The sequence below is a fragment of the Sinocyclocheilus grahami genome, unplaced genomic scaffold (assembly GCF_001515645.1).
Source record: "Sinocyclocheilus grahami isolate Dianchi unplaced genomic scaffold, SAMN03320097.WGS_v1.1 scaffold796.1, whole genome shotgun sequence".
Classification (NCBI taxonomy): domain Eukaryota; kingdom Metazoa; phylum Chordata; class Actinopteri; order Cypriniformes; family Cyprinidae; genus Sinocyclocheilus; species Sinocyclocheilus grahami.
Window position 1 is genome coordinate 67,781 of NW_015505975.1, and position 26,219 is coordinate 93,999.

General features: G+C 41.5%; 1 protein-coding gene across 6 annotated transcripts in view; it reads right to left on the reverse strand.

Moving 5' to 3' along the window:
• The window catches only part of limch1b (LIM and calponin homology domains 1b), a 282,167-nt gene that overhangs the window by 64,303 nt on the left and 191,645 nt on the right, over window positions 1–26,219 (reverse strand). For all 6 annotated transcript variants that reach the window (XM_016246396.1, XM_016246398.1, XM_016246395.1 and 3 more), the window contains one exon: window positions 17,463–17,661. In XM_016246396.1, the coding sequence (XP_016101882.1) occupies window positions 17,463–17,661 (199 nt within the window). The remainder of the gene's footprint in view (window positions 1–17,462; window positions 17,662–26,219) is intronic.

Consider the following 26,219-nt stretch of genomic DNA (forward strand, 5'->3'; position numbering starts at 1 on the left):
CCCATCCCCGTTGGGCAAAGGGTCGAAATGATCACTTGTTTGTGCTTCGTGAACAGTCTCGCCTTGCACGGCGGCACCATTGCGCTGCAAAGATGTACCGGGAGAAGCGCAATTATTAGACGACCGATCGTCATTTCCAAAAAGCAAATATTCCCCTTCAGAGTCAGAATCGGCAAATAACATTTGCAACACATCCTCACAGTACAACTTTTTATTAACCATTTGGCGATTTTCTCTCACAAATCTCATAATTTACTCGCACGATATGAACTGAACTGCTTCCGCATCAATGACACGATAGCTCACTTGCTCTGCTATTTCCTCGAACACTTTGAATAGGAACGTGATGTAATTTTGGTCTAGAATCGAAGGACTACATGTCTGCCATCTAGTGGTAGGGAATACAAATGAGATATTACAACATATTAGGAACTAGTCTATTTTATTAAGTATGATGTCTTGTCGCAATTTTGCGACTTTGGCACTTAGAGGGTTAAAGGGAAAGGAGCAGACCCCTTTGCCACTACCTACCGCCGGCTAGTACTCTGGGAGATTTGAGGGTTACAGTGTGAGCATCTCTGCCGGGCCAGTCCTCACGGACCTCTGACTCCTCTCGCAGCACTTGTCCTATGGTTCCCGGATGTTTCTGCTGGCCGGTGTTTCATTCAGTGCACCGCCAGAGGATCAGATGTCAATAGCAGCATCAGGGGATGGGTTATTGTTCTCTGAGGATGAAGATCTGGCGGGGCTGCCCCATCAGGTGTTGTCGCCACACTCTAAATCGGACCCAGAGTTAACGGCCATGGCGTGAGAATTGGGCTGGAGGTGTGCACACCGCCCAGCCCTGAGCACTCGCGGCTGGACGACTGGTTTCTCGGCGCGGACCATGACTCACGACTGCACTCTGCCCTGGTTCCTTTTTTCCCGGACATTCGGGGACACGATGCCTCTCCACACATCTCTGGCCGGTCCCTACGGGGATATGGGGAGTTCTGCCGTGATGAGCCAGAAAGCCATGCCTTCTGGGCCATCCACCACGTCTCCCCACCGATGCATCACCACGGGTGTGTGTCAATTGTCCCTTTGGTGCCACTTGCACGTTGTTTGGGGGCATGGCTTGTGCAACCCAACTCATCCCGTATTCCCAGCATCTGCGGAATACGTCATCCACTTCTTTGTCTTCAAGCCTTGTGTACAAAAGCACATGCGTTTGACTCATGAGACAGAAGGATGCGCTCACTGTTTGCATTCGTGGAACTACTAGAGCAGAGGTCTGTACTCGAGTTTTTGTCAGCATTTGCATGAGCGCGTTCGCCTCTCGAGGGAGTTGAACAAGCTTAATGTGATGCATTCGTGGCAGTTTCTGTTCTTGCTTGATTCCTGAGGGAACTTAGTGTTTGAACAGAGTGTGTTTTGGCTCTCGAAGGAGATATAGCCACGCTGCGAGATGTGATCGCGTTGAGAATGCCTTGTATGCTTGATTCTCTTTTTTGAGCACCTCTCACCAGCGTTTTGTGTCTCGCGGCTGCTGAGGCAGTTAGTCAGACCTATCACGGGGATTGTAGGCAGGGCATGGAAGGAATCTGATGAGGAGTACATTCTCTTTCAGAATTCCTTTTTGTTTCTATTTATTTTACAAAATAGGAACTGTGTATAATGTGAGATATCGACTGTAGTTCAAATGCCGAAAACCTCTGATATCTACATTATTGGAGAAGGTGGCTCCTGACTTGGTGTAATAGCAAGTTTTTTTAGTTGTTAGGCTCTTGTTTGAGCTTCCTCTGAGTCTCCTCATCCTCTAAGCCCAGGTTCGTGTATTTAGATTGACCATGGTTTCTGCTCCTTTCGCATAGAGAGTTATGCTGAGCACTCTGCTCCCTAGTATTTTTGTTTTGCAGTTTTTTCAGGTTGTGAGGCTCTCTGTGAGCCTCCCTGATCAGCTGTTCTTAAGCCTAGTAGCTCCCCTCCCTCTGAGGGTCGCTATGCTGAGATCACAGTTCCTAGTGTTCTCTCAACAGAGCTCTGTGGCTGTTTTAGGTTGTTAGGCTCTTGTGGGCCTCCTTGATAAGTCGCTCTTCAGGTTGAGCTTTCGAGTACTCCCCTCACTTGAGGGTCTTCGTACTGAGTACGCTGATCCATAAGCGTGGATGATTGCACTCCCCTCGCTTTAGAGTGTTGTTATGCTGAGTGCTTGCTCCCTAGAGCTCTGTTCGGCATTTAGGAGCATGGTTAGTACTCCTAGCTCAGTACTCTAGCTTTTTGAGTCTTTATGCAGTGTACTCCGCTCCCTAGAGCGCCGCTTAGACAGTACTATTAGTCTGTAGGCTCTATCATGAGCCTCACTAACTGTCTCTAGCATTGAGTGTAGTCAGGTCTCCTCTCGTTTTAGAGAGTCGTTATGCTGAGACCTCCACTTTTTAGAGCTTCTCAATTAGAGCTGAGTGTTGTTAGGCTTCCTCTCATTTAAGAGAGTCATTTTGCTGAAGTCTCCACTCTTTAGAACTCCGCTTAGGCAGTATTAATGTTTAGGCTCTTTCTTCTGAACCTCACTAACTGTCTCTAGCATTGAGTGTAGTCAGGTCTCCTCTCGTTTTAGAGAGTCGTTATGCTGAGACCTCCACTTTTTAGAGCTTCTCAATTAGAGCTGAGTGTTGTTAGGCTTCCTCTCATTTAAGAGAGTCATTTTGCTGAAGTCTCCACTCTTTAGAACTCCGCTTAGGCAGTATTAATGTTTAGGCTCTTTCTTCTGAACCTCACTAACTGTCTCCAGTGTTGAGAGTAGTTAGGTCTCCTCTCGTTCTAGAGAGTCATTATGCTGAGACCTCCATTCTTAAGAGCTCCTCAATTAGTGTTGAGTGTTGTTAGGCTTCCTCTCATTTAAGAGTCATTCTGCTTAAGCCTCCGCTCTTCAGAGCTCCACCTTTGGCAGTAATATAGTATGGAGGCTCTTTCTTTTTAAACCTCACTAACTGCCTCTGGCGTTGAGTGTAGCTAGGTCTCCTCTCGTTTTAGAGAGTCATTATGCTGAGACCTCCACTTTTAAGAGTTCCCCTACCAGGATTGAGTGTTGTTAGGCTTCCTCTCGCTTTAAAGAGTCATTATGCTGAGACCTCCACTCTTAAAGGGGTCATATGATGCAAATTCAAATTTTCCTTTCTCTTTGGAGTGTTACAAGCTCTTGGTGCATAAAGAAGATCTGTAAAGTTGCAAAGACTAAAGTCTCAAATCCAAAGAGATATTCTTTATAAAAGTTAAGAGTTAACCACGCCTACCTAAAATGGCTCGTTCTAACACGCCCCCACATACCTACGTCACTATGTGGGAAGATTTGCATAACGCCGCCCAAATTTTCTCGCAAAAAAAGAAGGCGTAACTTTTATTCTCACTATAGTATTGTTGCTGCTGCCGCCATGTCGTGAAGGCGCTGTGTGCTTCATTGTGAAAGCGAAACTACTTTGTTTGGTCTTCCAAAAGAGGACACGACTACAAATCAGTGGTTAAGTTGTATTTACAACACTGTTCCAGAACAGTTTAACCCAAATGTCCAGATGTGTGCAGCACATTTTATGGAGGACCGTTTTCCTGATCCTGGAAGAGTAGACTACAATGCCGGCAGTTCTGACTCACAGACTGTAAGTACATTTTCATTTAAAGGATTTGCCACTGATGATTCAAACGCGAGTTTTGGGCAGTGTAGAGTAGCGTTTGTAGTTTGTCATTTCTCAGATCACAAATGCAGACATGGTTTTACAGTATGGTGAGGGGCGTAACATTTCCGTCACACGCTTGAGGTATTCAGCCAATCATAACGCACTGGATAGCTGGCCAATCAGAGCACACCTCGCTTTTCAGACCGATGAGCTTTGTAAAAATCGACGTGTTTCAAAAAGGCGGGGCATAGAGGAGAAATAATAATGTGGAAAATAATGTGTTTTTTTTTACTTTAAACCGCATAAACACATTTCATTACACCAAATACACAAAATAATGTTCTTTTTAGCAACATCATATGACCCCTTTAAGAGTTCTCCTACCAGGATTGAGTGTTGTTAGGCTTCCTCTCGTTTAAGAGAGTCATTTTGCTGAAAGCCTCTGCTCTCTAGAGCTCCACTTAGTCAGTGCTATTAGTATGTAGGCTCTATTGTGAGCCTTGCTAACTGCCTCTGGCGTTGAGTGTAGTCAGGTCTCCTCTTGCTTTAGAGAGTCATTATGCTGAGACCTCCACTCTTTAGAGTTTCCCTACCGGGACTGATTGTTGTTAGGCTTCCTCTCGTTTAAGAGAGTCATTCTGCTGAAGCCTCCGGTCTTGCAGAGCTCAGCTTAGGCAGTATTAACGTGTAGGCTCTTTCTTGAGCCTCCCTAACTGCCTCTGGCGTTGTGTAGCCAGGTCTCCTCTCAATCTAGAGAGTCATTATGCTGAGACCTCCACTCTTTAGAGTTTCCCTACCGGGACTGATTGTTGTTAGGCTTCCTCTCGTTTAAGAGAGTCATTCTGCTGAAGCCTCCGGTCTTGCAGAGCTCAGCTTAGGCAGTATTAACGTGTAGGCTCTTTCTTGAGCCTCCCTAACTGCCTCTGGCGTTGTGTAGCCAGGTCTCCTCTCAATCTAGAGAGTCATTATGCTGAGACCTCCACTCTTAAGAGTTCCCCTACCAGGGTTGAGCGTTGTTAGGCTTCCTCTCGTTTTAGAGAGTCATTCTGCTGAAGCCTCCGCTCTCCAGAGCTCCGCTTAAGAAGTACTTATGTTAGGTAGGCTCTCCTTCTTTGACCCTCCCTCACTGTGTCTAGCGTTGAGTGTAGTTAGGTCTAATCTCGTTTTGAGAGTCGTTATGCTGAGACCTTCACTCTTAAGAGCTCCTAAACTAGGATTGAGTGTTGTTAGGCTTCCTCTCGTTTAAGAGAGTCATTCTGCTGAAGCCTCCACTCTCCAGAGCTCTGCTTAGGTAGTACTATTAGTATGTAGGTTATTTTGTGAGCCTCGCTAACTGTCTCCAGCGCTGAGTGTAGTCAGGTCTCCTCTCGTTCTAGAGAGTCATCATGCTGAGACCTCCACTCTTAAGAGATCCTAAACTAGGATTGATTGTTGTTTGGCTTCCTCTCATTTAAGAGAGTCATTCTGCTGAAGCCTCCACTCTTCAGAACTCCGTCTTTGGCAGTAATTTAGTATGTAGGACTTTTTGAGCCTCACTAACTGCCTCTGGCGTGAAGTGTAGTTAGGTCTCCTCTCACTTTAGAGAGTCGTTATGCTGAGACCTCCACTTTTGTTTTGTTTTTTCACATGCTTTATTACACAGACAGATAAAAACAAAACATAACATAGGACAATACAAAAAAGGGAACATTGTCTGCGCTTTCTTTTATTTTACCCCACATTTAACTCTGAATGATAATCAAAAAAGTACAGGGAAAGGGGTTAATTCAGGGGTTAAAAAAGGGGGTTATTTCAGACAAGAACTAGACGAACAATAGATAACCTCCCCCCCACCCATAAACCCCTCAGGAGGATTAACAAGAAACTACAATATGTATAATAATAATTATAATAATACATGAATGTAGATAATAATCTTTAAAATGTATATAATAATAATAAAAATAGGCCAAAGTGCATACAATCAAAACGTATAACCATGCATATGTGATGGGACTGCTTTGTTGGAACCCCCGGAGGCAGGCCTTCCAGCTGGGTTGTTAGTGTCCTCTGCTCTGGTGAAGGTGGACAGAGGAACAGTCTACATACCGGCGGTAAATGTTGGTATAACTGATATCGTCTTTTACCCACGTGTGGTTATTGGCACGTTGAGTCACGTGGATGTGGTAAGTTTGCCTTCTGAACTTAAGGAGGTTCAAACAGCAGTAGTGTCAGCCAGCACTCAGGCAGTTTTGGTTACCCAGGTGTGTGATCAGATTGACTCCTTGGACTTGTCCGTGTTGTCAATGGCTGATCAAGTGAGAGTTCGGAGCTTGTTGTTCAAGTATGAGTCTGTCTTCTCTGCATATGAGGGGGACCTGGGTTGTACAGACCTGATCTCTCATGACATTCCCCTTGTAGCTGATTCCCCTAATAGGCAGCGACATCAATGAATACCTCCATCTGAGTATGAGGTTGTAAAGACCCATATTAACCAACTTCTCGAGGCGCAGATAATTAGGGAGAGTAGTAGCCCCTATGCATCACCGATTGTGCTGGTGAGGAAGAAGGATGGTGGTCTCCGGTTATGTGTAGACTACCGCTGTCTGAATGCAAACACGAGGAAGGATGCTTTTCCGTTACCCCGTATCGAGGAAACCTTGGACTCACTGGTGGGTGCTCAATGGTTTTCAACCATGGATCTTGCCAGTGGGTACAATCAGGTCCCTGTTACAGAGGGGGACAGGTATAAGACTGCCTTCTGTACCCCATTCGGTTTATTTGAGTGGAACAGGATGCCATTTGGGCTGTGTAATGCGCCGAGCACCTTCCAGCGGTTGATGCAGAGGTTATTCGGGGATCAACAGGGGCAGTCTCTCCTTCTGTACCTCGATGATATTGCTGTATTTTCGACCTCAGTTGATCAACATCTGGCTCGGATGGAGATGGTCTAGAATAGGCTGCAGAGGGAAGAGCTAAAGGCGAAGTTAGGGAAATGTCAATTTTTCCAACGAGAGGTCAGGTATTTGGGTCATGTGGTCTCCTCTGAAGGAGTTGCTACTGACCCGGGTAAGATTGAGGCAGTGACCCAATGGCGTTGCCCTACTACTGTAAGTGAGGTGCATTCCTTTCTGGGATTTGCCAGTTATTACCGCCGGTTCGTGGAGGGTTTTGCCAAATTGGCTGCACCCCTGCACGGACTGGTAGCGAGGCTGTCAAACCCGAAGGGTATACCGGACAAGATTTTGTGGCGGCCTGGTCTGTACAGTGTCAACAGAGCTTTGAGGAGCTGAAGGGGCGACTCACCACTGCCCCAGTGCTTGCCTATGCTGATTTCACCTTGCCTTTCATCCTGGAGGTGGATGCCAGTTATGGGGGGCTGGGAGCAGTCTTGTCCCAGGAACAGAAGGGTAAGGTGAGACCTATAGCCTACGCTAGTCGTGGTCTTCGGCCCAACGAGCGCAATATGGACAATTATAGCTCAATGAAGCTTAAGTTCCTGGCGCTCAAGTGGGCCATTACAGAAAGGTTTAGGGAATACTTGTTGGGCCACAAATGTGTGGTGTTCACTGATAACAACCCCCTCAGCCATATAGGTACCGCCAAGCTGGGCACCACTGAACAACGATGGGCAGCCCAGTTGGCTGCCTTTGATTTTGACATCAGGTACACGTCAGGTCGTAGCAATAGGAATGCAGATGCATTGTCTAGGCAGAATCCATTAACAAAGGAAGATGTGCAATGCCTAATTCCAGGGTTGGCTATTCCAGAATGCATAGTTCAAATGGCCCAGGGGAGGCAAGTAGCTCAGGTAAACCAGGTAACTGTATTGCCTGATTTGACCAGGGAAGACATGCGGGTGGGTCAGGGTTCTGATCCACATATTGGTGAACTCCTAAAGTTTTGGCTACAGCAGGTGCCCCCAAAACACAGGAGGAGCGTAGACGGTTGCCTAAGCCTGTAGTTGTAATGCTTCGGCAGTGGAACCGGTTGGTGGAGAAGGAGGGAGTCCTATCCTGCCGACTACGCCAGAATGTGGCAAGAGCTAGGAAGAAAAGACCACTAGGATCTGACTAATTCTAAAAATTTAGAACTCCACTATAATGAAACCGACTACGCCACTCTGATATTTTATACAGAGAATATTGGAAATAAAAGATTAAAGCACACAAGTTCGTGCACTAATTAGGACCAGAAACACGAGCACCATACAAAAGTATCTTTATTAAGACATAAAAAAAAAATCAACAGCACTTAAGTTGGATCATTGAAGAGAGTTTATACACAAAAAGGAGAAGAATTCACAAATCACTCATTGAAAACTAACCGAATAACAACACGAAAACAACAACTCTAAATTACGTATAGGGCTGAGGGCTTAAGAACCGGAATACTATTAATCAATCTTCAAAAGAAACAAACCTCACTCACACCCCAATCCGTGCTCCATACTGCATCACCACACTCAGTGTTCAACCCAACACCATCACGCAAAGGGCTCAACAGAAACTCCTGCCTATAGCCCTCAGCTCCTAAAAACAAAACATACACACTCACACACAATCAGTCACACACTCAAAAGTACACAAAAATAAACAAATAATCACCAAAAATAAACAAATAATCACAAATATAAATCGGTATAAAGACCAACTTAATACACTAACCCACAAATTAACAAACAATAAATGGCCAGAACACACAGACACAAACATGAAACAAAACAAGTAAGTGTGTGTTCCTTCTCTTTAATTTCAGAACAACAACGACTCCCTCCCAACCACACTCTGCACACCAGGTTGGGCAAAGAAGGGAAGATCCCAAAAGCCCTTTTCTTGTTTAAAAACACAATAAATAATTAACCACTACTACACTAGTGTCCAATTCTATACCCCTAAACCCCCAGAGGGCCAACTTACCAAGCGGCAACCACGGTCTAGCACGCCGAACAATCACACTTCGTTATTATTTGACGTAGTTGGAATCCCAAAGCCTCCAGCTAAGTCCGTTGCATATACCTAAAATATACTAAAACGAAATCCACGCTAAGAAAGTGATAACACCCACAATATATCAAGCTTAAAAATAAACTTACCAGAGAGGATCAGTATTATCGAAATCGTACACAGTCCAAGTGACGTCGAGAACGACAAAGCACACATGGGATGCTAACGAAAGAGGGAACCCCCCAAGACAATCAGAAATGACATGCCACGATAGAGACTCCTGGACTATTTATAGACAGGTAATTACTTCCAACTGCCCCGCCTTCCCTCCATTCAGACCCGGAGGAATAAGCCATCCCATCACACATAAGTATACCTACATGCATGCTAACAAACAACCATACTGTACTGTACATAGATACAAACATGCTCACACACTGAACAAACTTAATCAGAATCTAGTGAGGTCAGAGAATCAAAGAAATTTAGAATGGGGTTCCAAGTTTTGTAGAATTTATCAGTTGAGCCCCGGGTAGCATACTTCAGTTTTTCCAGAGAAAGGAATGACATAAGATATTTTAACCAAGAGATAGTTGGGGGTGGGGTTGGACACTTCCAATGTAGCAAAATGCTTCTTCTGGCAACCAGGGAGGCAAAAGCAATAACATCTGCTTGTTGTTTAGTGAGAAGATAAGAAAAAAGAGACCATAGGACATGGAGTGAGAGAAATATGTAGAGCCCTTGAAAGAAAGTCAAAAAAGGAATCGCAGTATGAGGTCAATTTATGGCAACTGAAAAATGTATGTACATGGTCAGCTGGAGAAAAGGAGCATCTAATACAAGAATCATCTGTTTCTGGGAACAATTTGTGGAGTCTAGCTTTAGTAAAGTGAGTTCGGTGTAAGACTTTTAACTGAATTTAACTTAACCGGGCACATGCAGAGGTAGAATTAACTCTAATAAGGGCTTCGGATCAAAGCTCTTCAGAGAAGCTGACCTATAACTCTTTCTCCCATGTTGACTTTAAACAGGAAAGAGATGAATTTCTAGATGAAAGCAACATGAAATAGATAGAAGAGATAAGGTTACCATTTGTAGGGGCTAACAAAGAATTCTCAAGCAATGGTTTTTCTGGCAGCTGGGGGAAACTAGAGAAGTGAGTTCTTGCAAAATTACAAAGTTGAAAATACCTGAATAAGCCTGTTGTATGTAAATTATATTTGGATATAAGGTTGTTGAAAGCAGCAAAATAATTATCAATGAAAAGATCTGAAAAACAAACAATGCCTTTATCACGCCATCTTTTAAAAGTGTGATCAATAGCAGAGGGCAAAAACAAGTGATTGTTGCAAATAGGGCTGAGAACAGAGAGCGATTTTAACTGAAAATGTTGTCGAAATAGTTTTTAGAGTTGACAGCACAATGGGATTTCTAGTATTGCAAGAGGGACGGAGAGATAAAGGAGCAAAGACTAGTGCTGGGAGGGAAGAAGAGGTACAAGTAGCAGTTTCTAGTGTACACCAGTTAACCTGTGGAGCATTATACCACAAAGAAATCTTTGAAATATTAGCAGACCAATAATAAAATAAAAAATTAGGCAGAGCTAAGCCACCATCATATTTACGACGTTGAAGAATAGTTTTGTTTATTTTGGGAGTCTTACCTGCCCAAATAAGTGGAAATTGTCTTGTCAAATCAGTAGAACAAAAATGAAAGGGTAGGGAGCTTTTAGGAATTTTCCTAGCCGCCTCATTTATGGGGAATCATTTACTTTTTGTAAAATTCAATTTGTTACCAGAAAAAGAGCCAAAAGTGTCAAGCAAGCACATAACCTCATCAACACAACCTACAGGGTCCTGAAGATATAGCAGCAGATCGTCTGTGTATAGTGAGACCCAATGTTCAAAGCCTCCCCTATGGATGCCGGATATTAATGGGGAAGATTTTAAGGCAATAGAAACCGGCTCAATTGCCAAAGCAAAAAAAAAAAAGAGGGGACAGAGGGCATCCCTGCCTTGTCCCACGGGAGAGAGGAAAGAAAGAAGAACTATCAAAATTGGTTCTAACGCTTGCAGAGGGGGCAGAGTATAAAAGGCGAATCCATGAAATCAAATTGTGCCCTAAACCAAATTTTTCTAATACAGTAAATAAATAATTCCAAATGCTTTTTCAGCATCAAGGGAAATAATCAGTTCTGAAGCTACAGAGGGAGATGGGTCAAAAATGATGTTTAACAAGCGTCATATATTAGATGACATCTGACGTCCCCTAATAAGCCCAGTTTGATCATCAGATATAATAAAAGATAGATATGAATCCATGCACCTTGCCAACACCTTTGCTAGAATTTTTATATCAGCATTCAATAAATTAATGGGCCTATAATTACTACATAAAGTTGGGTCTTTGTTTTTTTTTTATATAGAAGAGAGATAGATGCTTGATTTGGAAAACAGCCTCGTAGAAACGCCTCACTGTACATATCGAACAGTAAGGGGGCTATTTGAGTAGAGAATTTCTTATAGAAGTCTAAAGGGAAACCATCGGGCCCTGGAGCCTTGTTACACTGCATGAGGCCAATACAAGTGATAATTTCATCTAACCTGATAGGTTCGTCCAAATTCTTTGCAGTGTCTGTATTAACAGTAGGAATATTTAAATTGTGGAAAAAAGAATCCATTAAAGATAAGTCAGAAGGGGATTGAGAGATGTAAAGCTTAGAGTAAAAGGTGGAAAAAAATGAATAAATTTTATGAGGGTCAGAAACAAGCTTGTCTGAAGAGTTCTCAAAAATGTGTGTTATGCAGCGAGATGCAGACTGATGTTTAAGCTGTGAGGCAAGAAGGCGGCCCGCTCTGTCCCCATGTTCGTAGTAGGTGGCTTTGGTTCTTTTAAGTAAATATTCAGCTTTATGTGTTGAGAGCAAATCAAATTCAGTTTGTAATCTTAGGCGTTTCTGTTTAAGTTCGGGGCTCGGTGTGCAGGATACTGACTATCCACCTCTAACTGAGGTGTACTTTGGGTGACCATCACGCCGATGCGTCACCACACTTTCAGCCCCTGGACGGAGCTCGCCAGTTATCTTCCTATGGAAAACACTGCAGCTGTTTCATACATTAAAAGACAGGGAAGTCTATGATCACGTCGCATGTCACAAATAAACCCGCCATCTCCTCATCTGGAGTCAGACGTGGCTCAAGTTGCTGCACGCCGTCCACATTCCGAGGCAGCTCAATTCATTCGGCCAACGTGCTCTCATGACAGCTCACTTTCCCCGGAGAATGGTGACTCCATCTCCAGGTGGCCCAGCTGATCTGGAGTTGATTTGGGGAAGCTCAGGTAGACCTATTTGCTTCCCACGAGTCCTCCCACTGCCAGCTATATTATTCCCTGTCCCAGGCCCCCCTGGGCATGGATGCACTGGCTAATAGCTCTACGCAAGTATGCGTTTCCCTCAGTGAGCCTGCTCGCACAGATACTGTGCAAGGTCAGGGAGGACGAGAAAGAGGTCTTGTTGGTTGCACCTTACTTTTTTTCAGAACTTATGCTCCTCACAACAGCCCCTTCTTCTTCGGGAGAAGACCCCCGAAAATGCCCGATTAGAGTCGTGCTTTCTTTCCTGCAAGAGAAGGAAGGGCTGGGGTATGACGTGCAATGGGCAGGCAGCCTTGGGGTCGTGGACAGGGCCTCGTTACTTTTGGTATGAAACAAAGTCTCCGCTTTCAATTTTTGTCATTTTTTAAAGAAATTCAAACAATAAATACCATTTTACCTCTTTAATGTGTCATGACAGATTGCTGTAGCTGCTCAGTTCAAGTGGCATGTGAACCGACCATCTCTTCATCTTTACTAGTTATTGCATGAAATAAACATGAATGAACATGAGACAGCATCTTGTTTCAACCGAGGAAAGGTGCCAATGGAATTTTTCAAATTCAAGTCCACCAATGTTAATCTACTCTCCGGTCTGGTTTGTTTGTCGGACAAAAATGGCAGATTCAGCATTATGATTGGTCAGATCGCCTGTCAATCAAGTTCCCTGCGAAGGGTCAATTGGCCAACATAGCCCATGACGTCACAGGAGGGCGCCCGGAAGTATAAGAGGGTGCCTGCAGAACATGACACCAATTTAGTTGTCTGAAGGAGACGTGAAACAAGCAGGCCAAAGGCATGGCAAAGAGATGCAACATCTCGTTCCCTCTCGAGGAACCATGGTTACATACGCATGGTTACAAAGCATTTTTAAAAAGTATTAAAAAAATTATAGAAGTTTAAGTTTGCAGTAAAAATAAAGTAATATAATTTTTTTATTTATATATAATATTTATTTTATAAAATATGTTGCACTCTAAAATTGCTATAAAAATCAAAGCCATATGTCTAACCAAGTTCCACGTTCCAAATTGAAGTTGATATAAAAATTGTGGTTCCTGTGAGAGTTTGTTTGGGCATTATACCAAAAATAAACACTGGGTTACACCCAAACTTTACTGAATTATTTTGATGCCGTTTTCTGTCACAAATCAATCAATTTCTGTCACAATATCTCTTCTATTACAAAACTGTCACCAAATATGGAACCTTGACTGTCAGACCTTTCCAATGATATGTGTTTTGTCAAGATTAAAAAAAAAGATTTGATTTTAGATAACACAAGCCACAAAATCAGTCTATATGTGACCCTGGACCACAAAACCAGTCATAATGGTCAATTTTTTATTTAAGCTGAATAAATAAGCTCTCAATTAATGTATGGATTGTTAGGATAGGACAATATTTGACCGAGATATATATACAACTATTTGAAAATCTGGAATCTGAGGGAGCAAATAAAATCTAAATATTGATCAAACTTGCCTTTAAAGTTGTCCAAATGAAGTCCATAGCAATGCATATTACTAATCAAAAATTAAGTTTTGATATATTTACGGTAGGAAATATGTTCATGGAACATGATCTTTACTTACATAATCATTAATACCCTAATGATGTATGGCATAAAAGAAAAATCTAAAATAAAAGAAAAATGGCATAAAAGAAAAACCACCCATGTGACTTAAGACTGGCTTTGTGGTCCAGGGTCACATATATGTGTTTTTATATCTTGATTTATACCCATAAAAGGGCAACATATTCCCTGAGATACAAACATTTAGAGACATTACAAAAAATGTTAGCATTCAGTTCATACAATTTCAATGTAAACCTAATAAGCTAATGCTGAACAAAAGCTTTTTAAACAGGTAAGTTCCCTCTAACGTGTATATATGTGAACAAGATCAACTTTTATCGGAGGGTGAGTAGATTTCCCACTACAGGTGGCAGGTTTAAATTATGCCTGTGGGCTAAACAAAGAATGTATGAACAAAGTCAATATATTTAAATATTCACAACAAGCAGCCTTTCAACAGGAAGCAAAGAAAAGAGACCTACACTTTCCTCTCCCCACAGCCTCTCAAATGTTTGTATCCCCCAGGATACATCACCAGTTAAAGGGTTAACATGCGGAGTTCGGAGAGACTGCCTACTTAAAAATACCCTGAGACCTGGGTAGGCAGCCCACTCCTAAACCCATCCGGCTTAACACAGGAAGGGACAATCTCCAAAATCAAGCTAGGAAAACAGCTGTCCTCAAACAACTATATTCCAAAGCAATGGGCCATCCACTTAAAAAAAACCAAACTTACCATGCGGGATTCAGGGGGACGACTTGCTTGGAAGATACGCTGAAAGCAAGGTATCATCTACTGTGCTTGACTCACGAAAGGTGGAGGATCAGGAGGGTGCTGGCTAACTAGCCCTGACTATGATCCTTAGAACATGATGGGCCAGGCCCCTCAGAGGTAAAGAGGACCTAAAAGGGCTAAGAATAAACCTCCCAAAAGCCGCTGACCATGCCTATGCGTTCCTGAGCTCATAGACCACTGCCTTAACGAATATGCCAAAGGAGCCTGGAAGGCCAATCTAACCACAGATGCAACATCATTAACATCATGGCCACCACGCTCTCAAGCATTGGCAGCAGAAAACTGAGTGAGGTGTGGCACAACAGCTGTATCAGGGGACACCCCCAAACCAGATCTAGGTCACTAAAACACCCTGGGAGAGAAAGCTTGCAAGCATCTCTCCACAGAGCATCTAAATATATCCACACTCAACGAGACTCTCCACACACGCAGCCAAGCTGAATATAGCTCCGCCCGCAATCTCGCAAGCTCAGGGCTAAAAATCACTCACTTCTCACACTTTCATCGTCATAACAACACAAACACTATCCGCAGCATCAGGCAACCTGTTAAGACAGGGTATGTGGATCCCGCATATCAAAGCAGTCACCGCAAGCTGACATAAACCATGCCACGGCAATGGGGGGACCAAGCCGTGAGACACTAACACTTTGTCCTGTATTCCTCAGGAATAGGAACATGTGCAAGGGGTACCTTAACATTGTGACTCATAACAATGGACGCACTGTACTGGACGCACATGCTCCTCGTGTAATGCAAAAGTCAGAATATGCCCTTAAGTGTTAGAATCCAAACACGGAGAGACACATTCCCTAAAGCACTGCTCGACTCACCAGGATAATGCTTTATACAAGCTGAACAAACAGACGGCTCCCGAAGACAACAAAAGTTGGTGACGTGTTCTGCAGGTGCCCTCTTATACTTCCGGGTGCCCACCTGTGACGTCACAGGCTACGTGGACCAATTGGATTGGAGTTGTTTCACACGTGCTTCAGACACTGGTCCTGCTGGCGGCAGTCCCCATATGGCCAATTAGAGACCAATTTCAAATCTTCTGCTTCTTTCAAAGCTACTTGAAAAAGTTGTTGCTGCTTAACGTCAGTCATATTTGTCATCTCATAACCTCTATGAATGTTTCCAGTCCATATTTCGCACTCTTCACAGCACTGAGACAGCACTTCTTAAGGTTGTCAATGACCTCCTTATGGCCACTGACTCAGGCTCCATTAGCATTTTAATTCTGTTAGATCTTTCCTCTGCTTTTGACATTATCTCTCACAGTATTCTCATCTCACGACTCTCTGTTCTTGGTATTTCTGGAACTGCCTGTCTGACCATCAGCATTACATTGCTGTTCACCAGGCTAAGTCCTCTAATGCTCCTGTCTCTCACGGTGTTCCTCAGGGTTCTGTTCTTGGGCCTTTACTCGTCATCATCTATATGCTCCCTTTAGGTAACATTATCCATCATCACGGCTTCAACTTCCACTGCTATGCAGACGACACCCAACTCTATATCAGTTCTCAACACAACTCTCCCTTTCCCATCAACTCCATATCAGCTTGTATTAATGATATAAATGCTTGGATGACCAGTAACTTTCTCAAACTCAACACTGATAAAACAGATCTACTACTTGTCGGTTCACCAAAAAATGTTGCTCCTTTCTGTGCTGACAATGTTAATATTGCTGTGATCTTGGTTCGACATTCCACCACCGTTAAAAACCTGGGCATAATCTTTGACTCCTCTCTCTCCTTCCTACCTCACATATCTTCACTCACTAAATCTGCCTTCTTTCACCTCAGTAATATCGCTCGCTTACATCCATTCTTAAATATCAATGATGCTGAGACACTGGTTCAAGCCTTCATTACTTCTCGACTCGACTACCGTAATTATCTTTTATATGGTCTACCAAACACAACATTAAATAAGCTCCAATATATCCAGAACTCTGCAGCTAGCGTTCTCACTTTTTCAAAGAAATCTTCTCACATTACTCCCATCCTACACAGACTTCATTGGCTACCCGTTCGTTTTCATATTCAATACAAGATTCTCCTCATCACCTTCAAAGCACCCTGCCCCCCCATATATTTCTGATCTCATTCATACTTACTCCCCAGTTCGCACACTATGCTCTTCAGATACTGGTCTACTGTTAATTCCACGCCACAGGTTAGCATCGTTTGGTGGAAGAGCGTTTTGTATCCCCCACACTCTGGAATTCTATTATCAAACGCATTTGTGATCTTTTTTCATTACAGGATTTCAAAACCCACCTTAAAACATATATTTTCCTTTCTTGTTTTTCTGATCTCTGACTGCATGATCTACATGATTCATGCCATGGATTTCATGTTTATCTGTATTTTTATTTATTTTTGTCTGCTGTCATGTTAATCAGTTTTGATATTGTAAAGCGACCTTGTGTTTGCAGAAAGGCGCTATATAAAATAAACTTTATTATTATTATTATTATTAACTTGACCATGCTAAACAAACTGGACACTTTTATCATGAGCCTCTTTAATATGTGCAAAAAGGATGAGATTATGATCGAGTGATGAGCAAAATGTATATCCCAATACAATAGTCTTACATTTTTTAGAATAGTAAAAAAAAAAAAAACATTGAAAGGTCCTTTGTCCCAAATATATCACAGTAATACTAATCTGATCATTTTTTTTTTTAATTAGTCATGTAAAATGCATTAAAACAAATGTAGCAAAAATGTATATATAAAGCCAAATATATAAATAACATTTAAAAAAAATAACAATAATAATAATAATTGTTGTTTAAACTGTAAAAGGTCTGTTAATTGAACTTTTGTTTGGCGTTAATTCTGAAGCAAACTGCTCAGTTTCTCCAAATACCTTTTATTGCTGAACAAGCATTATTTAGGAAAGTCAGCATTAGCATCAGTCAATACGGGGAACAGGGCTTAGCATTGGGTCTGTTTCAAACCATCGATAACAGCTTTCACATTTTCTCTTCCATGGGGAATTGTGGGACAAATTCGTAAAATGTATACTGGTTGTCAAATTTTAAACCTTGAATTTTGTTTTCAACCGATATATTACTCACCCATAAATAAGTCATTTTTTATGTTTTAATGTGTGCGTTAGACTTACCGTCGCTGTAGCCATGGGCAAGCAGGCCATCAGGCGAGGGGGTTTGATGGGAACGCGAGCCGATGGAGTCCAGGCTGTCGAAAGAGTCGTCTCGCGCGTGCCTCGGCGGGGAGAGAGAGTCACTGCGCTCGGACTCCCAGCTGTCTATGTAACCACTGTCCCTGATGCTTCGCTTTGGGCTATCCCTCTCCTCTGCTTCCTAAGAAACACACAAACACATATAAAAATGTAACAAGTTTGCAGCTTAAGATTCCTCCAAGTGGTGTTTCAATATTGAATAACATTAAATAAAGTGAATGATTTATTCTCATTTATTTTCACACAATGACTTTCACAGAAGTCTCTCTTGTGACTGCATCTGGCTTTTAGATTCAAACTTTTGACTTTTAGTTTCATCAACTGACAAAATGGAGGAAAAAATAATACATTAACAGATCTGCTTTTTTCAATTGTGGAGAAAAAAGCTTGTGGTGTTTAAATAATTTCTGGAGACAGAAGTACAGTTGAGTGCATCTCAACTTGTGGGTTGCAGGCCTGTTCTGATAAGCTTGAGGAAAAGCAAAACACACTGCGGTGCTAAATGAAAATAATATTAGATTTATTTATTTTTTTTAATGTTAAAAGTACATAACTTGTATATATCAATTCTATTTAAAAAATTTATATTGATGGATCTATGTAGTTCATGATAATATTACAGTAATAAAATTCAGTGATTGAATTGGGTTGATGCAATATACTAAATAAATTATTGATACTGTGTTACTACTACACATACAATGATATTGTAAATAATTCAAAACAAGTAATCAGTAACTAGTTGACACTCCACAACACTGTTGGTGGTGGTATTGCATGTATTGCAACATTGACTGCCACCCGTTATAAAACAGAAAAAAAAAGGAGAGGATGAGGATGCAGAGTGTAGCTACTACTCCCCCCAAAAATTAAGCAGTCTTTATACACTTTTGTACAGTTAAACACTGTGTCCACAATGGACACAAGTGGCATAATGTGACAAAGAGACACCATTGTAATCAGTGATACTGTCTACATGGAATGTGATGCAATTTGACACAGTCTGTAAACTGATGCTCCCAAACTTTTGCTTTTTTATGTGTTCAGTGTCGACCAGGGTTGCCCAATAGGTCGATCGAGATCCAGTCGATAGATCTACTGGTAGATTGCACATCATTTAAATATGCTTTAGGTAAATAGAGAGATTCAGTGATTATAATGGAACTCTGTGAGATCGTGGTGAACTGAAGTGAGTGACAGCTTTTTAGTGATTACAAAGGGAGTGCTCTTTGCGCTTTCTAGGCTATATAAAATCCATATATAATCCATAATTTATACCTCATTGACGGCATTGTTTGGCTCAACTTATTTATGTGAATCAGCCTTTTCCCACATGAAGATTATTAAATCAAAACAATAATTGAATTGGGCAGGCTTTTTCAGTCTGCCATTACTGATGACAATTTGGACAGCCCAGATTTTGCAAAACTGATTCAATTCAGTGCAAGTCATCAGAATAAGGCAAAGACCATGGTTAATCACAATCTATTGTTCTGTGGGTGTTTTAAATGTAATGTTAAAAATAATAATATTGTATACAGCCCTAGACTGAAACTAAGAGCATTTTTGTTTTGTATAAAAAAAATGAATCAAACTAATTATATGTTGGATCGCCGTTTGATGTCCGATATAAATTCTAGGTTTGAAAGTAAAACCAGAATCAGGATAAATCCGTGTATCATTCGATCATTCGTTTTTTTATTTAATATTGAAAGTAGAAAAATTAGAAAACGGCTCCTTTTTTGTTTTGTTTTTGTTTTTTTTCCGAAAAACGAGAATTAAGCTTAAATTTAAATTTTTCGTTCATGGGTGGAAAAATTAATAAACAGCTTGAATATTTGATTTCTACAGGTGGGCGGGAATTAAACGCCCCTTTCTGCTGATTGGTCAGCCGAATATCAAACCGTGCCATCATCAGTTCTTCCGCAGTATCATGCAGCAGAATAATAGTTCTCCACTGCTGCAGTTGTATGGATTAATAACCCATTTTATCAATTTCATATTTTTCTCATCAAACAGACTAATGAATAGCTTGACACAACTCGTACCGGGGCAGAGTCTAGACAGGTATTTCTTCTGTGTAATTTGCTATAGCCTAAAGTATTTCCAGACTGTAAAGTCGCTTTTTTTATAATGATACCTAGGCCTACTGTGATTTATTCCAAAGTGACTTATATGATGCATTTAACGTCAAATAATCTAAATGAAGCCTTTTAAAAGACAAGTATTCCCTGTGTGGCATGTTTGTGGCATGCGCCAGGAAGATGCTCAAGGAGACCGAGACGTGCTAAAGCAGCGCATTCTGTTGTTCTCTTTATTTTTCAAAGGCATGACATTTACTTCTGCGCTTGACTGTAGTCGCGTCTGTCTGCTTATTGAGTTTACTTAACCCATCGCAATTTATTGGAACTGTGTGAACTAGAGTGACGACTCGCCTTAATGTTGTTCTAAAGGCTTATTACTTAATAACACAAAAATGTCCTGCTCCCACTTGCCAATTTAATGGCAGAGAATGGTGACTTTGGGTTTTGTTTGTTGTTTTTAAGCGGATGCATATCTGTCGTAAAATAATCATATGCATCTCGTGGCGTATATTCCAAGCATTCTGAATGTATACTGAATGTTTGGTGAGAAATAAACCGAAATGGCAAGTTATTATATTTTATGAAACTCTTGCGTTGCAGTGCGAGTGCGCAGCAGCTCACGCCGCGCACAAGTGCATATCCTTTTGAGATATCAATTACAATCAATTTTAATAAAACACAAGACTACATTATAAAACTCTAACAGTAGGCTATTTAATAACTGTTATTCTCCGGTTGTCAGTCAAAATGACAGTTCTTGCATGAACATTATAGGCCTATACAGGGGCGTAACTTCCACTGGGGACAGGGGGGACATGTCCCCCCCACTTTTCAAAATCACGTTTGTGTCCCCCCCACTTTCAAATTCATTTGTTATGATTTTTTAAACCGCACGCCATCATCGCCACGGAGGAGCAGGACCGAGCAGGGCACAGACGCTCGTGTCCGCGTCCAGGCTATTTTTAGTGTCCACCCATGAATGAAAAGCGAAAATTTAAGCTGAATTCCCATTTTTTGGAAAAAAAACGAAAAAGGAGCCGTTTTCTACTTTCAATATTAAATCAAAACAACGAATGATCGAATGATACATGGATTCGGGTATCTTCCGATCATTAACGAATGGCTTGACACAAACCGTATCGAGGCAGAGCCTAGACAGAGCTTTCTTTTGTGTAGGCATAAATTCTGCAACCTACCAGTGAAATATTAGTTTGTCTCATAAATATTAATTTACTTCGCACCTGCACTCACAACTACCTACTAGTCTACATCTTTGGCACACTGCCTGAATTATTATAGCTAACCACCTATTAAAATCTGTGTGGCAAAACTGCAGCATGGGAAGAGTGTATTGTAGACAAGCGCAGACCACTATTCATTTATGTGAACAGGTAGTTTTAGACAATAAACTGACTACTATTGGCCAGCTATCTGATGGCATACAAAATTGTTATTTTCTCTGCCAACTAAACCAAAGTCACAGAACCGTTGGTTGTGTGACTGACTCGCAGCAGGCGCATAGAGTGGTGTATCATTCCTGAATGAATCAGTCTTTGAAAAACCCATTATTATAGACAACAATGCAATTACCAATTATTATAGACAGCCGCTTGATTTTATTCCTAAATGAATGAATGAAGCAATTTGAACGAATTGATTGAATAAAAGGCTCCTTTATAAACACAATAACTTAACACCACCTAGTGGCGATATTACTTTCATAATTCAAGTATCATTTCATTTTATTCATATTTCTGTATTTAAAATGTTGTATAAAACATTAATCTCATTTCATTATACATTTGTAATTGCTGTGTAAATGCACGTACAGCCGTCTGATCAGCATTAAACTGTAAATACATCTAAAAGCATCTTCAGACGCAGGTTCTATCACTGAATACTGATTTTATTGGTAACAGCCTATTGTCATATTATTCTCATTTATTTGATGTAAGAATTTAACATTAAAGATGACATACAAAAGGTAAATGGTAAAAAACAATTAATAATAATAATAAATAAATAAAAAACTGAAAATCAGTTGCCCCTTATGGGAAAGTTCATTTCTAACACTGATGACACTGGCTTATTGTTCGAAGTGTTATTTGAGGGTTTGGATTTGTTCTTATAACTCAAACGAGTTCTCAAATCATGACGTCAAATTCAGATTTCACTAAATTCAATCACAGTGCCAATCAGTCCCATGCCAGTGGTATAACAACATATGATTTCCTAAATTTCTAGAAAGTGCTGTATGAATAAAACTCGAAAAAAAAAAATATGTGCTGTGAAGGTAAGTTACACAAAGTCATTTATTTTCATATCTGTCATATTATTTAAGTTCCTCCTTTGTCTAAAACGCAGCATATTGTCTAACACAAAAGTTATGACTGTGTTATGAATGTTCACATAAATTGATAGTGGTCTGTGCTTCACTACAATACATGCTCCCCGCGCTGCAGTGTGTTGCGCAGCTTTGCCACACAGATTTTGACAGTTAGCTATAATTAGGATTGAGTATCGTTTGAATTTTATCGATTCTGATTCTTATCGATTCCTAGTTTCGATTCCAACAAGATAAAAACTCCAATATAAAAAAAATTAAGTCAAACATTTAGATGTCAAACATTTATTCTGTCTTTTTACAAAGCATTCTGTTGCAGCTGAATAACACGAGCAAAAATCAGCAGCCACTGCAAGAGGAATTTTGCCTATGCTTTAAAAAATAATACCACAGCAAAAACAACTAGATTAATATACATTTCAAATATTAAAGTGTTAAAGACAAGTAAACAGTCAGTAATAAGATAGGAACAAACAAATCAATTAGCAATATCATAAATAAATACAACTGAACAAAATTTCAGGTAACGTTACAGAAACTGTTATTAACAGTTTAAAAACACTGCATAGTTTTCTTTTCATAAATAAAATATAGATTAATCAATTAAAGTTATTAAATATATTCAGTCAAGGTCAGTGAATGAATTTCTTTTGTTCTTTGATTAACATTAATGACAGGCAGCGTGTTTATTAGGCTGCTGTCTCTTTAACAACGAACGCACGCAGATCTAAACATACTGTACATGTGTGGTTTCTTTCTCATCTGTTTACGTTCACATAAAACAAAAATGGCTGTGTTTATGATGATATACTAACGTAGTTTTCTGCATATTGGTCGACAAATATGAAAGAAGTCAGTTTCGGCCCGGAACAAACTTTCCTCTTCAGGAACTCGAGCTGCGTCGGAGGATGCTTTAGGAACGCCCTTCAGCGTGACCGGTTCTGAACCACGTGTGTAATCAGTCCAATGGATGGGCGAGACGTCACGGGCAGGGTGACGTAGCGACCAGGAAGCTTAAAAGCCCGTGCGGTGAAACCGGCGTCAGCTTTCTGTCATTCAGCAAGCGCTCTGTGTGTGTGTCAGTCTGATATCTGTATGTGAGTCTTATTTAGTGTTGTCTGTCACAAAATCTCAAGACAAAACCAGACACCTAAGGAAAAAAGCGAGGGCAGGCAGCGTTCAGGCTGTGTGTTCCTCCGTGCCCGTGTTACTTTACGGGTGGAGATACACACAGTTTGTTTGTTGTCTGCTTGGGAGCAAGCACGCAGAGTCAGCTCTCGGGAAAAAAAGGAGCTGATGGCCCTCTTTGGTAGCGTTTGTTACTGCCTTGCCTCGCTCTCAGAGGGCTCTCTTTGAGGAGAAAGCTTTCACTAGCGTTTCTCGCGGCGCCGGCCCCGCTTTCGCCGAGGTGGAGCGGCGGCTGTGCTCATGGGTTTCGCGTATGGATCCGGTGGAGGGAATGTAGATGGGCGCGTCCCTATCTACTTCCTTAACCACCAGATCCGGCGCCCGCTCTCGGGGTTTCGGAAGCCCGTGCTGCGGTACTTTCCCCCCAGGGAGAGGGCGCAACGTTCCTCTGTCTTTCTCCGAGGAGATTGATACGGAGGGCGTCAAAGAGCTAGTGATGGGAAGTTCGGATCATTTTACCGACTCGGACCTTTGAGTCTCATTCAGCAAAGTGAACGAATCTTTTTTCGAGTCATTTCGTTCATTTTAGCAAAATATCATTAAAATGTTGTGTGTTACTTCCCTAATACATCTATTACTTAAGCAAACGTTGATCACACTACAAACAATACAAAACTGCTATAAGAAACAGAAAAGATTAATTCATTGTTTACCTGGGTCTTCACACTTCAGTCTATGATTAGCTCACCTCTTATCTGACAAGTCTTCTGGTTTGAGTCATTCGTTCATCACGTGACAGCCCCATACGCTTTAACCAATGCAGTCTGAGCCGGAAAGAGAATTGATTAGTTCATCTCTCGAGTCTTGCGAATCGTTCGTTCTTTTGTCACGTGACATGACAGCATTTGATAGAGAAATTAGTTAATTTACAAGCTTCCTTACAAATGGGTGCATAGTATTATTATTATTATTATTATCATCACTATTATTTACTCTTACAGTTACGTGATGCGTTTCTGGTCTCAAATTGTAGCTTTTTCCTTCTTACAGTTTATAAATGTGTGAATTTCTGTCATTATGGTTCTTTTCCATAGCACTGAATGTTGTAACAAAGGTAACAAAGAGTTGGTTATTATTATTAAGTCTCTTTCCGGCTCAGACTGCATTGATTAAAGCATATGCGGCTGTCACGTGATAAATGAACGACTCAAACCCGAAGACTCGAGAGATGAACTAATCATTTCTCTTTCCGGCTCAGACTGCATTGGTCAAACTTATGGGACTGTCACGTGATGAACGAATGACTCTGAAAAACCCGAAGACTCGAAACAGGTGAACTACTTGACTAATTCCAGTACAGAATCTATATGATGTTGCGCATGCGCGACTGAACTAATCACTCCCGAGACGACTCGTTCTTCCCGAGTCACATTAAAGATTTGTTCAAAATGAACGAATCGTTCAAGAACGACCCAACACTACAAAGAGCTCGCCAGTTGCACAAGCATCAGTTACACAAGCATATTATGCCTGATATTATAATGAGCAGCATTAATGGGGAGCGGGGGGGGGCGTATTGTGCTTTTCCTGCTGTTGAGCGCTCCGCTCTCGCCGGGCACGCTCCGAGGAGTGTGTCCGTGCCTGTGATCTTGCGATTACGGTCCCGCTGCTGTTGAGGCACGGCGGCGACTAAGATCGTGGGGATCGCACATGATCTGGTTGACGGGTTGGAGACGGCTCGTCCTATCTCCACCCGTGTTCCCTAGATCTAGAGCTCGTTCTTGAGGCTTGGAAGCCTGCGCTGCGGTTCTTCCCCCTCTGAGTGAGAGCTTGCTGATGCGGCCATCTTTCTCTGAGGAGATTGATCTTGTTTGTGTGACTGAGCGGCTCTAGAGCAGCTAGTACGGCCATCCTCTGCCGGTCCGCTGCTTCAGGGCACTGAGCTAGCTGCTCTAGGCGCACCAGAGGCCAGTCTCGTGAGACTGGTTCCCTTAGGAGGTCACCTGGCGGCAGTGGGGGAAAGAGTACTGAAAAAATATACTCAAGTAAAAGTACCATTACCTTTCAAAAAATGTAGTGTGAGTAGAGTAAAAGTACTTGTCCAAAAAACTACTTGAGGTTCAGTGGTGGAAAGAGTACTGAAAAAATATACTTAAGTAAAAGTACCATTACCTTCCATAAAATGTAGTGTGAGTAGAGTAGAAGTACTTGTTCAAAATACTACTTGAGTAAGAGTAAAAGAGTAGCCTATTTAAAAGTACTCATGAGTATTGAGTAGTGAGTACTGAGCTGTGGATTCTGTGGACCCCCTCATAAAAAAACGCTGTACACCGCAATTTATACATTTTAAAAACGTTGTACATTCTATAATTCACATTATCTTGTTTGTCATAAAGAATGAAGAATATCTGTCAGCAGTTTTAATTTTGACTGCCAACTCTTTAAAATACATCAAAACATCACGGAAACAGTATTCAGTTGAAGAAAAGATGAAAGTTATTCTCAGTACAATCATCCCCATTTAAATCATAAAGTTTGAAAAAAATAGATTTAAATGTGTAATGCATGCATGAATAGAAATTTCTCGGTGAGAAGAACACCACTCAACGAACAGGTTCCACTTCAAAGCGTAGGCGTGTCTCGTAGACGGTGCTCTCGCTGAAGTAATGGTGTCAACTACCTCTTGGGGTAGGCCACTCAGAACCTCCTCGTCCCGTACAGGGACCGGACATGAAGTTTTCAGAGGTCTGGACGTGGGTGCCCCAACTCTGAGTCAGTAAATCATTCCTCAGAGAAATCGGTGCCATACCTTTTACACATTTACTCGAATTGTTATGCTGATAATACAATTTGTAAGGAAAAATGCATTAAATAGCGAAGTATTTCTGGGGAAACTTTTTCAAAGGAAAACACACACACACACGCATGTCTCTTTGCTGAGCTGTGGCGGTCTCGGTGAATCAGCAGCATCCACAACTGAACGGAACAAAAAGTGTTGAACTTGAAAAGTGTTTATGCACAAGTGCACTTGCTCAATGAAGGCGGCTTGTATAAAATGGATTAAAAAAAACATTTATTAACGAGCTGCAGTTTTATTACATCACGCGCTGGCACAGATGCAGT